The 12,104-nt window shown below is 36.5% G+C and overlaps 2 protein-coding genes across 3 annotated transcripts; one reads left to right on the top strand and one right to left on the bottom strand.

The window, feature by feature from the left end:
* Positions 1-1,394: 1,394 nt before the first annotated feature.
* On the bottom strand, positions 1,395-5,303 carry LOC147555562 (Zinc-binding dehydrogenase family protein). Its single transcript, XM_086663183.1, has 5 exons — positions 4,854-5,303; positions 3,089-3,266; positions 2,743-2,909; positions 2,572-2,654; positions 1,395-1,945 (listed from the first exon to the last, which is right to left on the bottom strand). Exons 1-5 carry the CDS (start codon positions 5,085-5,087, stop codon positions 1,570-1,572), a joined length of 1,038 nt encoding a protein of 345 aa, XP_086519309.1. The 5' UTR covers positions 5,088-5,303; the 3' UTR covers positions 1,395-1,569.
* Positions 5,304-6,709: 1,406 nt separating this feature from the next.
* Positions 6,710-10,939, top strand: LOC147555561 (acyl-coenzyme A thioesterase 2, chloroplastic-like). 2 transcript variants are annotated; one of them, XM_086663666.1, is made up of 5 exons: positions 6,710-7,501; positions 8,237-8,414; positions 8,589-9,061; positions 10,359-10,487; positions 10,612-10,939. In XM_086663666.1, exons 1-5 carry the CDS (start codon positions 6,851-6,853, stop codon positions 10,756-10,758), a joined length of 1,578 nt encoding a protein of 525 aa, XP_086519792.1. In that variant the 5' UTR covers positions 6,710-6,850; the 3' UTR covers positions 10,759-10,939. The 2 variants fall into 2 exon arrangements, 1 of the variants encoding a protein (XP_086519792.1); XR_015235076.1 differs by having other exon boundaries at positions 6,723-7,501; positions 8,589-10,063; positions 10,159-10,487.
* The last annotated feature ends 1,165 nt before the right edge of the window (positions 10,940-12,104 follow it).

Here is a 12,104-nt window from a genome sequence, read left to right as displayed (position 1 = left end):
CTTATTGATTTCAACTCTACCAACCGGAATCTAGTCATCGCTTCGGGTTGGCAGTGGTTTCACGAAAAAATCAAATTTCTTCTTCCTCCCCTCTTCGCCTTCCATCACCACCTCTATCGCCATAGTTCGACCACTACCACTATCAATTTATGTCTCCTCGTCCTCTCTTCCCCTTCCATTACCATCTCCACCGTCGCAGTTCGACCACCGCCATCATCAATTTATCTTTCTTGTTCTATATCTAATCGCATAGTGTTTCAATCGAGAGGAATAAGAGCGAGAGAGAGAAAGGGAGAAAAACAGAGGGAGGAAAGATAAATTGGTGGTGGTGGTGGTCAGTGATGGTGGTCGTATTGTGGTGGTGGTGGAAGGAGAAAAGAGAAGGTCGAATAAAATTTTCTTTCGTGAAACAAATTGTCCATCGACTGCCCTGTCGTCGCCAACGACAAAAGTTTGGTCAATTGAGAGGATGAAATATATTTTGAAACTAAAGGTAAAAAATAAATTATTGATTATTAAGTTCAACTAATATAATTATGGTTTACGAGTTCAAACTAGAATACTGGATAAATATGGGGTCAAATTTCCTAGTTAGTCACATGTTGGAGGCTAAATTGAAATTAACCCTTAATAGTAACACTCACAACAAAGTTTGGAGAGTCCACCGCCCTTTGTTGCAGCAGTTGGGCACCCCTCTTAAGCGCATGAGGTTGTGGGATCGAGTGTCGGTGGAAGCAGTTTGCCATCAAGATATACTCCATGTAATTTAGGCAATGTATATAGTAAAAAATATAATAATTTGTCGAGCTTTAGGCCTATTTAATGTTGTCGGACTTTAGGCGTCTCTCATGTTGTCGGGTTTTAGACCTCTCTCATGTTGTCGGGCTTTAGACCTCTTTCATTATAGTTTAAATTAGACAGTTATCGTGCTCATCACATCTTCATGATGTATCAATGCCTTGCAACGACTAACGTAGATCGTTGTGGATTTCTCAAAAAAAAAACAAAGTTTGGAGAGCCACACCACATTTGTTACGGCCAGGCACTTGGGAGCACCCGAACAGGTCTCCAGGACTTTTAAGTTTTGAGTAGGACGATCATGGATGCCACACATCTCAACTAAGAAAATCTTAGGCACTTGAGTTTCGGTTTTATTCAACTATGACCAAAGTGAAAGAGATTTACAAATTTTTTGACTTCTAGTGCCTACTTTCTTGACTTCTTCTGTGCTTTGGGAATCTGAGTAACATTATCCAAGCAATTTATGCTTTCGATGATTCAAATAATGACTAAAAATGGTGACACAATCTATACATTTGACTTTTAACTAATTAATACAGTTTCTTGAAATACAACACTCATGAATATAACGATGTTAAAGATCTCGAAAAATGTTTTCCGAAAATATAAACTTCATCATATACTATCTATTTACTAGCTTCATTCTGAAAGTAGTAATTTTGCATTAATACACACATTTTTATTACAAGTTAGTCAAACTAAAAAGGATTAAAAGACAAACAAAATGATAGGACATAAAATATGATAAAGTTTAACACAAAGATATCACTAATGAGAGACCTTGATTACTTGTTTACCAACATTCTTGCCAGAAAACAAGCCAACAAAAGCAGCAGGAGCATTTTCGAGACCTTCAGTAATATCTTCCAAGTAAACGATCTTCCCTTGTTTATAATTATCGATAATATATTTCAAGAAGTCGGGAAATAGATGCAGATAATCACTTTGTAAGAACCCTTGAATCTTGAGACACTTTGTTACGATCATGGTAACGTTTCTTAGTCCTTTTGAATACGAAAGCCCGTCCTGAGACACCATTCCACATACAGCAATTCTACCGCGAGACTTCATGTTAAGAAAAACTGCGTCGAGCATCTCACCACCCACGTTATCAAAGTATATGTCAATGCCTTGCGGGAAGTACCTACGGGATAATTAAAGAAAAAAAACAAGTCATGCGGCAAGCCCGTAGGAAAGGTGGAGGCCCGTGGGCCTCAGTTTTGCTTAAGGTTGGGCCTTCAACCTATGTTTGTAGTTTGGGCTTGTCTTTCTGAGGCATTTGATTGAACTTATCTAAATTTTCCTCCCTAGGAATCAAAGGTCCTATAGTGAAAGGTAACACGGCCACTCCTCAAATCATCGCTACCAAGGGCACTTAAGAGAGCACACGTGACTCGCTGACATTGTCGCACTGGTCAGACAAAAATATATGTTGTAGCTTAATCAACTTATAAGGTCAGAATTTGGTGAAGTCCTAGGGAAGATGTGAAGTGAAGTCATTGTTCACCATTGCTATGACTATTCATAAATGACCCCTAAAGGGTTGCTAGTGAGGGGATCGGCCCCCTGGATATCGCTAATGGGTGAGGGTGGTCGTACATCAGTAGCCAATCTGTCTCCCCGCGGGCATAGTTTAGTTGGTATTTCAGTGGGGGTTTTCCTTTGCTTCTCATCCCCGAGTTCTTTTTTGTTTTATAAAAAAAATCGAATTGGAGATGGATATAAGCGAATTCTATACTCTAAGGAGTTGGATCGATTAATATCACTTACCTTTTAAGTGTTGCATTCAAGTCCGGCTCTTCTTTATAGTTGAAGGCATCATCGAAACCAAACTTGCTCTTCAAGAGATCAACCTAATATTACAAAATGCTTGTTTATTACCATCACAAACCAAGGAAAATTCTTCACATTAGACTAAGGAAAGACATGAAGAAAGCTTACTTTTTGGGGTGTACCAGCACTTCCAACAACGTAACAACCATATAACTTCGCAAGTTGGCCAACAAGCTGACCAACTGCTCCAGAAGCTGCTGAAACGAAAACAATGTCGCCTTTCTTCGGCAAACAGACCTCATAAAATCCAGCATAAGCCGTAAATCCAGGCATTCCTGTGACCCTCAAAAAAGGATAACAAGATTCGTTCAAATTAACCGAACATTCATACAAGAACCAAGCTTGTTGCTGTTCAATGAACTACTAATTGGTATAGAACCAATGAAACATCAAACTGCTTCAAACAAGGAATTACGAAAAAGAAAGACGTAAATCGGAATAAATGAAGCATTACCCAAAAGACCAACATGGTAAGAAAGAGGAATATCATCCGACTGAATTTTTCTCAATTGTGCAGTTTTCTGAATCAAAGAATACTCTTCCCAGCCAGTAATTCCAGCTACAATATCCCCGGGTTTGAAAATTTCATTATTAGAATCTATCACTTTTGACACACCGAATCCTTCAACTACCTTCAAGCACATCATATAGATAATAATCAAATTCAACAATGATACAAGTGCACTCTCGTATACACCCTTGTGCACTGCCTTGAATATGACAAGGGGTAATTTTGTCTCTTCACACCCTTTCAGGGTGTACTCTAAACAATTTTCAATCAAATTAGCGTAAAAATTGATTCATAGATTAAACCATGGTACGGGATCGACATTAGTGATTCTGGGCCTATGCGTTGGAAAGAGTTGGCTCGATAACCCAATTACCTTAGCTTATTAGACATTATGCACGAATAGGGCACAAATGACAGTTAATTGGGAGGATAACTATTGCCAGTATTTATGGAGGGTTAAAATAAGACTGATAATTTAAGATTAATTGGGGTAATTTCTGAATTTTCGTCTATATTAAGTTCAAGAGCATTTCTAAATAAATAAAGTAAAGGTAAGAATGGGCTTTAATGCCCCTAGGATAGCCTTAAGGGTCTGCATATGGCCTTCAAAGTCGCAGAGGCCTCGTTCATAATCAAGTATTTATTCATGATATATCCATACCATATTGAATGTAACGACTCTAAGCCAAACTGTATTTTCGGTCCTTACTTATATAGGTAAATAGAAAATTTCAGAAAATAAACATTTTACTTTTCGAGCGGCAACTTTCTTCGAATACACAAAGTAGCAGCCCTTTTCTTCTACAAAAATTTGACCCGAAAAAATAGATCGACCATTAACAGACAACTTGACATGCCAGCCCAAATAGGCCAAACATTTTTCTCTCTACCTCAACTCAGATGGACCAAGTATTTTCTCTCTCTAAGATACGAGTACAAGTATCTTTTTTTTTTTGAGAAATCGACTACGATCTACGTTAGTCGTTACAAGGCATTGATACATCATGAAGATGTGATGAGCACGATAACCGCCTAATTTAAACTATATTGAAAGAGACCTAAAGCCCGACAACATAAAAGAGGCATAAAGCCCAACTAATTTATTATATCATTTATTTTATAAATTGCCTAAATTACATGGGAGAAATCTTGATGGCAAACTGCTTCCACCGAGACTCGATTCCACGACCTCACAGGCTTAAGAGGGGTATCTAACCGCAACACCAAAAGGTGGTGGATAAGAGTACAAGTATCTTATGTCTCTATAAAACGGCAGCCCGCATGGACCAAGTATTCTCTCTAACATACTTGGTCCATGGAAGCCCATCACATCAGTCGTCCGCCTATGGTCGGCCGACCCACACCAAATATCAAGATTTTTTTTTAATATTGACTAAAATGGTCATTACAAAGGCATTGATACATTAACACAATACTACTGCCCTAAAGCCCAACAAAATTAAATGGCCTAAAGCCTAGTTCCATGGGATCGAACCTGGATCCTCGGCATTGCAGAGTACCAACTGCGCTACCAGTTGTTGGCCAAATATCAGGATTGTTCTTCTCTTCCGACAACAACCATTTTGGGGGAAATCAATTTGCACAAACCAACACGATCACATTGAATTGGCCAACAATATGATCTAATAGCATAAAAATAACTTTAAGAAAAGAAAATGAAGTAATAAAAATGAAAAAAAAAACTCACAGATCCAGGAACAAAAGGAGGGATATAAGATCCATGGTAATCACGCATTCTTCCTCTCATATAAGGATCACAAGAGAGATAAAGATTCTTGACAAGAACAGCTTCATTTGAAGATGGTGATGATGAGATCTTGAGATTAATTTTGTTACCAAAGTTCAATTCCATATCAGTTTCTTTTGGGTTTCCTTCAATATAACCTTTGAAGATTATTTGCTTGTTCTCAACTTCTTCCATGGTTGCTTGGTGAGAGAGAGGAAAGGGAGTAGAATTATTTGATTTCTAGTGAGGGTTTTGACTGTAGTCTGTATTTCTTAGTGAGAGAAAGGAAAGGTTTAATGGGCCATGTTTATATCTTGTGGTTGCTACTTGCTATCATAAGTAAAAATCTCAAACCAACCAAATAATTTGTAAATTTGGGAAGAGAGAAAACAAACAAGTTGAGATTTTACTGGTCAAAATTAGAAATGATTTATGTTTCTATAACCAAAACTCCAAATTCAATGCTAAATTATGGCTAGTCTATTGTGTATCAGACTTATAATACTTAAAATTTTCTTTTCTTAAATTATAAAATTTACAATTATAAAGAGTTAATGACTTGTCATGTCATTTTGGGGGTATAGTAGAGAAGACCCATAAAATACTAGTATTTCACAAAACATTAAGGGCATGTTTGGTGGACGGGAATGGAATGTGATTCCCGGGAATCAAACATGGCCTAAGTTGTTTACGAGTTTTACCAGTGCATTTTTATTTGTTATGACAATCTGTCTTGAGGTAGTGATGGGTTTTAAAACAAATAGGTATTTTAATTTGTTTGTCCCATCAACCAAAGCAAAACCAATTTCAAAAAAAAAAAAAAAAAAGTCAGCGCTTTGGGGAAAGCAAAATAGTTTCCGGGGTGTGAAGACTTGGTAAAAAATTGGTCAATTTTGTTTGACAATTTTATTTAGGGGGAAAGCAAAATAGCTTCTCCACCTCAGCTCCCTCTCTCTCCACCTCACTTCTCTTTCTCCACCTCATCTTCTCTCTCCCCACCACTCTCTCTCTTCTCCGACAGGTCGCCGGCAGGAAAATTTTCCGGCCGGCGACCATTTAAAAAAAAAAATTTCACTCCCTTTCCCTCCTCTCTCTCTCTCTCTAATTTTTTTTTCTTCTCTTTCTCTCTAGAACAAATCTAGAGAGAGAGAGAAGGAAAAAAAAATTTAGAGAGAGAGAGAGGAGGGAAAAAGAGTGATTTTTTTTTTTTAATGGTCGCCAGCCGGAAAATTTTCCGGCCGGCGATCTTGTCGGAGAAGAGAGAGAGAGGTGAGGTGGTGAGAGAGAGTGAGGTGAGGTGGAGTGTTTTTTTTTTATTTCCCCTTAAAATTTATTTCCCCCGAAAATTTCTAAAATTCTACATATTCCCTTTAAAATTTCACACCCCGGAAACTATTTAGCTTTCCCAAAGCGCTGGCCAAAAAAACCAAAGGAAAACCAAGTAGGATTGAACAATGTCTTAATTAGTTGATCTCTTCCTCAACAAAAAAAAAATTAATTGATCTCTTCAGTTGAGGAAAAAATAATAAAAAAACAAATTCGTCAAAAATAAGAATAGTTTACAATCGTGATAGTATGTCCAACCATTATCTAGATCGAACCCCGACAAAAGACCATGGTCAAATAAAATTCAGAAAGAAAGAATTTAAAAACCTTTCACTCAAAATTTTCACCGATTCTGAAACTAATATAGACGAGTGTTATTTTCCCACTAATTTAGGACATATGTTAGGAATATCTACCCCATTAATGACATATTTATGGTGAGCTAATCCTCACCCACCATCATACCCCCAATTTCATTTGATCATGTACCGTTCAAGATTAAATGCCATTATGCCTCCTGGTTTTGGGAATTTTGGGGCAATGGATACAAAAAAAACATAGTCACATTAAAGAATTCTGAATTGTTTTTTTTCATACTAAATTCATATTAAATTTTGTTTCAATTTTCAGCCATGATATCATCCACAAAGAAACTTGTACATTGTTCAAAAAACCCAATCTTTTTCACCAATTCTTTAATCCGACCCCACCATGGATTTCCTTCCACACTTTTCGCAACTAAAAATCATCCAACTTTTCTGTCACAAAACCAACCCTTTCCTCAAAATTTTACTACCCAAGTTCTTGATTCATCAAAACCAATCCCAATTTTACCTACCCAAACCAAGAATTTCTCTTCTCACACTGAAAACCCATTTTTAAAAATGGGTTCAAATCAAGAAGAAGAGAAACTAATTCCTGTTGTTTCAACTTTATCTTCACCTTTTGAGAATTCTAAACCTATTGATGCAAGTTGTTCAATTAGAAAACCACTTAGTTTATGGCCTGGAACTTATCATTCCCCTGTTACTAATGCTTTATGGGAAGCTAGGTATAGTATTTTTCAAAGTTTTTTTTACCCATCATCATCATCATTAGATGATCCTCCCCAAAATGAAAATGAATTGCTAAAGAAAACCCCATCAGAGAGTAGGACTAGTATTGTTTATAATTTTGCTTCTGATTATATACTTAGAGAACAGTATAGAGATCCTTGGAATTGTGTTAGAATTGGGAAATTGCTGGAAGACCTAGATGCACTTGCTGGTACTATCTCTGTTAAGGTATTTCATAACTGGATTTTTTTATTTCTTATCTTTGTTTTGATTTGATAGTTCTATCTTTCTGAATTATGGGTTTTGCTCTTCATTGAATTTTGGTTAGTTGGTAGTGCTAGAAATGCAATTTGAGGATATAGGTTTTGAATAAAAATAGTAGATTCTGTTTAATTTGTTTGGACTGGTCAACCAAAGAAGTTTATTAGGGTTGTAGTTTGTGATTGGCAGTGCTTGAAATGTAGTTTCAGGATAAGGGTTTTGAATATAGTGAGTTTTGTTTTAATTTGTTTCTTTTGGTGTAATAATGAAATTTATTAAGGTTTTGTTAGGGATTGATTAGTCATTATGATTGTCCTCAAATGGCGACAATTTGGGGTTTTATTAGTATCCTCCAATTGTGACATTTGTTTTTATATTTGTGCCCATGATTCAGATCTTTGGTTCGAGCAATTGAAGCTTATTTGCCAATTGTTCTTGAAACAATATTTTCTTCGCTTTCATTTGGATGATTAAACTTGAATACTGATAATTGCTTAGGTTCTCTAATGGGCTCAATCAAATCTTTGGTTCCCAAGTCAGGACTGAATTTAGAGGAATTTGGCATGCAGAAAACTAAGCTCATTTATGTTTTCTCAGGCCCTCACTTATACGGGCCAAGTTCGTTAGTTTTCTAATGTAGTAACTGATAAGATGTTGGAAAGAGTTCGACTTTCTTAATTTTTATGTTTTGATTTGGATTAGCATTGTGCTGATGAAGCTAGCACAACAAGACCTCTCTTGTTGGTCACTGCTTCTGTTGATAAGATGGTTTTAAGGAGACCTATTCATGTCGACACTGACCTGAAAATAGTCGGGGCTGTTACATGGGTTGGACGATCATCCATCGAGATTCAACTAGAAGTGACTCAGACTCCAGAAGGTACTTTCATCGACCCATAATTATCGCTCATAGTTTTGTGATTTATTTTAATTTTTAGGTATTTCTGTTTGCTATCTTGGTTGTTGCTTATTCTTGTATTACCCATGGTCATTCTTCCATTGCTTCTACCACTTTTGGGTTCTTTTAGATTGAAATAGAAATTTTGTCTTGCAGAGAGTACTCAATCTTCAGATGATGTAGCTCTAACAGCCAACTTTACATTCGTAGCTCGTGATTCTAAGACGGGTAAGTCTTCTCCTGTTAATCGGCTCTTACCTGAATCAGAACAAGAAAAGAGGCTCTGGGAAGAAGCGGGAGCACGAGATAGAGTGAGAAAGAAGAAGAAAGGAGAGCCCAAAAGGGAGTTCGACGATAGTGGGGAGGCAGAGAGACTCAAGACCTTGCTGGCTGAAGGAAGGATCTTCTGTGATATGCCAGCATTAGCAAACAGAGATAGCATTCTCATTAAGGATACTTGCCTTGAAAACTCTTTGATTTGTCAACCACAACAGCGAAATATCCATGGCCGAATCTTTGGAGGGTTTTTGATGCATAGAGCATTTGAATTAGCTTATTCAACAGCTTATGCTTTTGCTGGCATGGTACCATGCTTCCTTGAAGTTGATCATGTCGATTTCTTAAGACCTGTGAGTAACCTATCTTGCTCTGTTTCTTTATGGTTATTATCGTTGGTGGTTACATTTTATTTCTCCTTTTGTTTCTTTGCTTTCCTAAACCAAGAACTTGCGGCAATTTCAGTGGAAACTTAATCTTTGGCTTATCCCAATTCCTATATGATAAATTGCTTAGGTTAGGTATGTCGAGACTTGAGATATCCTTGTAGAGATATCTTAATTTGCTATAATTTGTTTGCCTTCATATAGTATTTTGCATTATGTTTTTCATATGAACTAAGACAATTAGACAACCTAAAAAATGGGCAAATCTTCCAACGTCTATTACGATACAAATGAATAGACTATTCCAATGTTTATTATAACCACAACCATCCTTTTCAATTCAATTTATGCTCGTTCGTTTTATGTCGAATATTACATGATATAACAATATGCATCTTGCAATAATCTGTAAGACCGGAAGTTGATGCGACATGATTTTATGTTGTAAAGAAATGTTTGTTCTTATACTTCCGGAATCTTAGTTATTACTTTTGTTATCCAGACCTAATCATGATTTATAAGAAACTAATTCTACACTTTAACAGTAATCACGAAAACTTACGATATTAAGAACAAGTCAAAGAGAATCATCTGTCTTTTAGCACATGTTCACAGTTCATCACATGTCCTGTCCCTGCTAAGGATGAGAGAGGAAGAACGAGAAGCTAAATAGTTAATGTATTATTGGTTGATTTGAATACTATCGCCTTGATCCGGAACTAGCTCCTCATTTAATATCACCCATTTTACAAGTATCATTAAGTTATATTAAGGAGTACTGTCTTTACGACTTCAAAGCTTAAATTTTGTTGTTATACTTGTCTTGATAGTGCCTTGAATTGGGTTGATATCTAACCTGGGAAGCGACCCAAGAAGCGCCTAGTTAGTACTAACGCCCCCGGGCTGAAACTTTTATCCCGATTCGTTGGCCTTATGTTTGCCCTAGTCTTATAAATGGTGGTTACCAATGTAGGGGGTATATCATGTTTTCTCGGATTTGAGAGAGAGTCAGTGGAGACTGCTTCTGAAGGTTTTAGTTCGTTACATATTCTGAACTCCCTGAGAAATCTTTGTAATCTTATTCTTCATGCATAGTAGAAATCATTGTTCGTCATGGAGTAGATTTTACATCCAAACTTCGTAAATCTCTTGTTATTTGTGTGCTTGTTTACTTCATTATTGCTTTTTTGGTTCTCTAGATCTTTGTCCAAACATGTTAAACAAACTCATAACATTGATGTTGTTTTGAATTTTGGAAATGCAGGTGGATGTAGGGGACTTTTTACGCTTCAAAGCATGTGTCTTATACACAGAACTTGACGACCCAAATCAACCTCTCATTAACATTGAAGTTGTTGCTCATGTTACAAGACCTGAACTAAGAACTAGTGAGGTGAGACTTCAGAAAACTCTTATACTAGTACTAGTAAAACCCATTTAGATTTTTCTTATGAACCCAAGGATTGCTTCTCCTATGGTTTTGTTATTAAGTTTTTCGAATATATTATGTGGAGCAGGTATCAAACACATTCTACTTCACGTTCAGTGTACGTAACCCGGAGGCCATGAAAAATGGAATGAGCATTCGGAGTGTTGTTCCTGCAACAGAGGAAGAAGCACGACGGATACTCGAAAGAATGGATGCCGATAAATCATGTTGTTGAAAGAAAATGATCGTCTATATCCTTACAATTAAATATCGGAATGAATTATACACTCTTGGGGAACAATAAATATTGGGGAATAATGAATTTTGTATTTAAACACAACCCATAGATATCTTTGACTGAAATTTGTCCTAAGATCATTCTTAAGTACTTTTAATAGTTCATTTTGGATATTAAAGAGTTTCTGCAAGTTAATTTTTCACAGACTTTAGGTTATCAAGTTTAGATCTTGTTCTATATTGGATCTCCTTCCAAGGGCTAGCAGTTCTATCATTCTTATAGTGGGCCTTTTCGGATATGTGTTTGCGCAATTGACTTTGGTTGAAAGTGTCTTAAATATGGATTTCCATTGAGTTACATAAAGTGAAACATTGGTTTCTGAAAACCATCACGTCATTGTTCGTCGTCGAATAGGTATCATCAATCAAACTACGTAAATCTCTTAAGTTTTTGATGATTGTTTACTTTCTTTACTATTTTTATCGATTGATTGTTCTCCGTTGTAGCAACGCTTTTTTCGAACATAATCTAATTAACAGAACGGAAGAGTTATTAATTTGTGGTAATTCAAGTTTGCTAATCAGGCACGAGGTGGAAAGAGTCAAAGAGACAAGTGAGTAGAATTTTTTACTTTGGTTCAAAAAGTTACAAACATTTACTGAGTCTCCTTCCAAAATCACTCGCTTAAAACCATGATCTTCAACCCATTTCACTCCATAGAGGCATGCTTTACCCTCTCCTTCGTCGACTGATCTATTGCTGGAGAGGAGGGATGATTCTGCGAGTTGATTACCTGTGTAGTCATGCACAACCATAGCAATATAGGTAAGAAATGTGGTTTTATCCCAAGAGACATCATAATTGATTTTGGTTAGTTCCTGAGGTGGAGGACTCCATTGCTGAATATTTCTAGGGGTGGCAATTTGGTCCGAACCGGCGGGTATTTTCCCAAACCCGCCCCTAATGGAACGGGTTTTACCGACCCGTTTATTAAACGGTTCGGGTTTGGTATGAAGTTAAAAAAAATAATCGGGTTCGGGGTGGGTTTGGTATTAGATAGTAAACTCCGCCCCGAACCGATTAGTACGAATATATTAAATATATGTTTTATTTAAGATTATGTTTCAAAAAATGTAGTCTTATATTATCAATTTAACTATGTTACGTTATATATTATTTAAGTTGTTGTAGTGTTTATGATTGATATACTCAAAATCTTATAAAATTTTGTTTAACGATTGTTATGTTACTTCAAACTAAAATAACTTTTGTGAAACAAAATATATTAAACGGAGCGAGGGCGGGACGGTAATGGTTTAGCAATTTTTAATTGGGGCGGGTAT

The sequence above is a fragment of the Eschscholzia californica genome, unplaced genomic scaffold, assembly GCF_041429995.1.
Source record: "Eschscholzia californica isolate CP2 unplaced genomic scaffold, dmEscCali1.0.p SCAF_2, whole genome shotgun sequence".
NCBI lineage: Eukaryota > Viridiplantae > Streptophyta > Magnoliopsida > Ranunculales > Papaveraceae > Eschscholzia > Eschscholzia californica.
This window is presented reverse-complemented; position numbering and strand designations above follow the sequence as displayed.

Excerpts from the sequence above, each read along its gene's own strand:
- LOC147555561 (XM_086663666.1), top strand. The coding sequence starts at position 6,851 with ATGATATCATCCACAAAGAAACTTGTACATTGTTCAAAAAACCCAATC. Across the intron at positions 7,502-8,236 it reads CTGGTACTATCTCTGTTAAG|CATTGTGCTGATGAAGCTAG; the intron begins GTATTTCATAAC and ends GATTTGGATTAG. Across the intron at positions 8,415-8,588 it reads AGTGACTCAGACTCCAGAAG|AGAGTACTCAATCTTCAGAT; the intron begins GTACTTTCATCG and ends TTTGTCTTGCAG.
- LOC147555562 (XM_086663183.1), bottom strand. The coding sequence starts at position 5,087 with ATGGAAGAAGTTGAGAACAAGCAAATAATCTTCAAAGGTTATATTGAA. Across the intron at positions 2,655-2,742 it reads GTGCTGGTACACCCCAAAAA|GTTGATCTCTTGAAGAGCAA; the intron begins GTAAGCTTTCTT and ends TTGTAATATTAG. Across the intron at positions 1,946-2,571 it reads TTGAATGCAACACTTAAAAG|GTACTTCCCGCAAGGCATTG; the intron begins GTAAGTGATATT and ends ATTATCCCGTAG.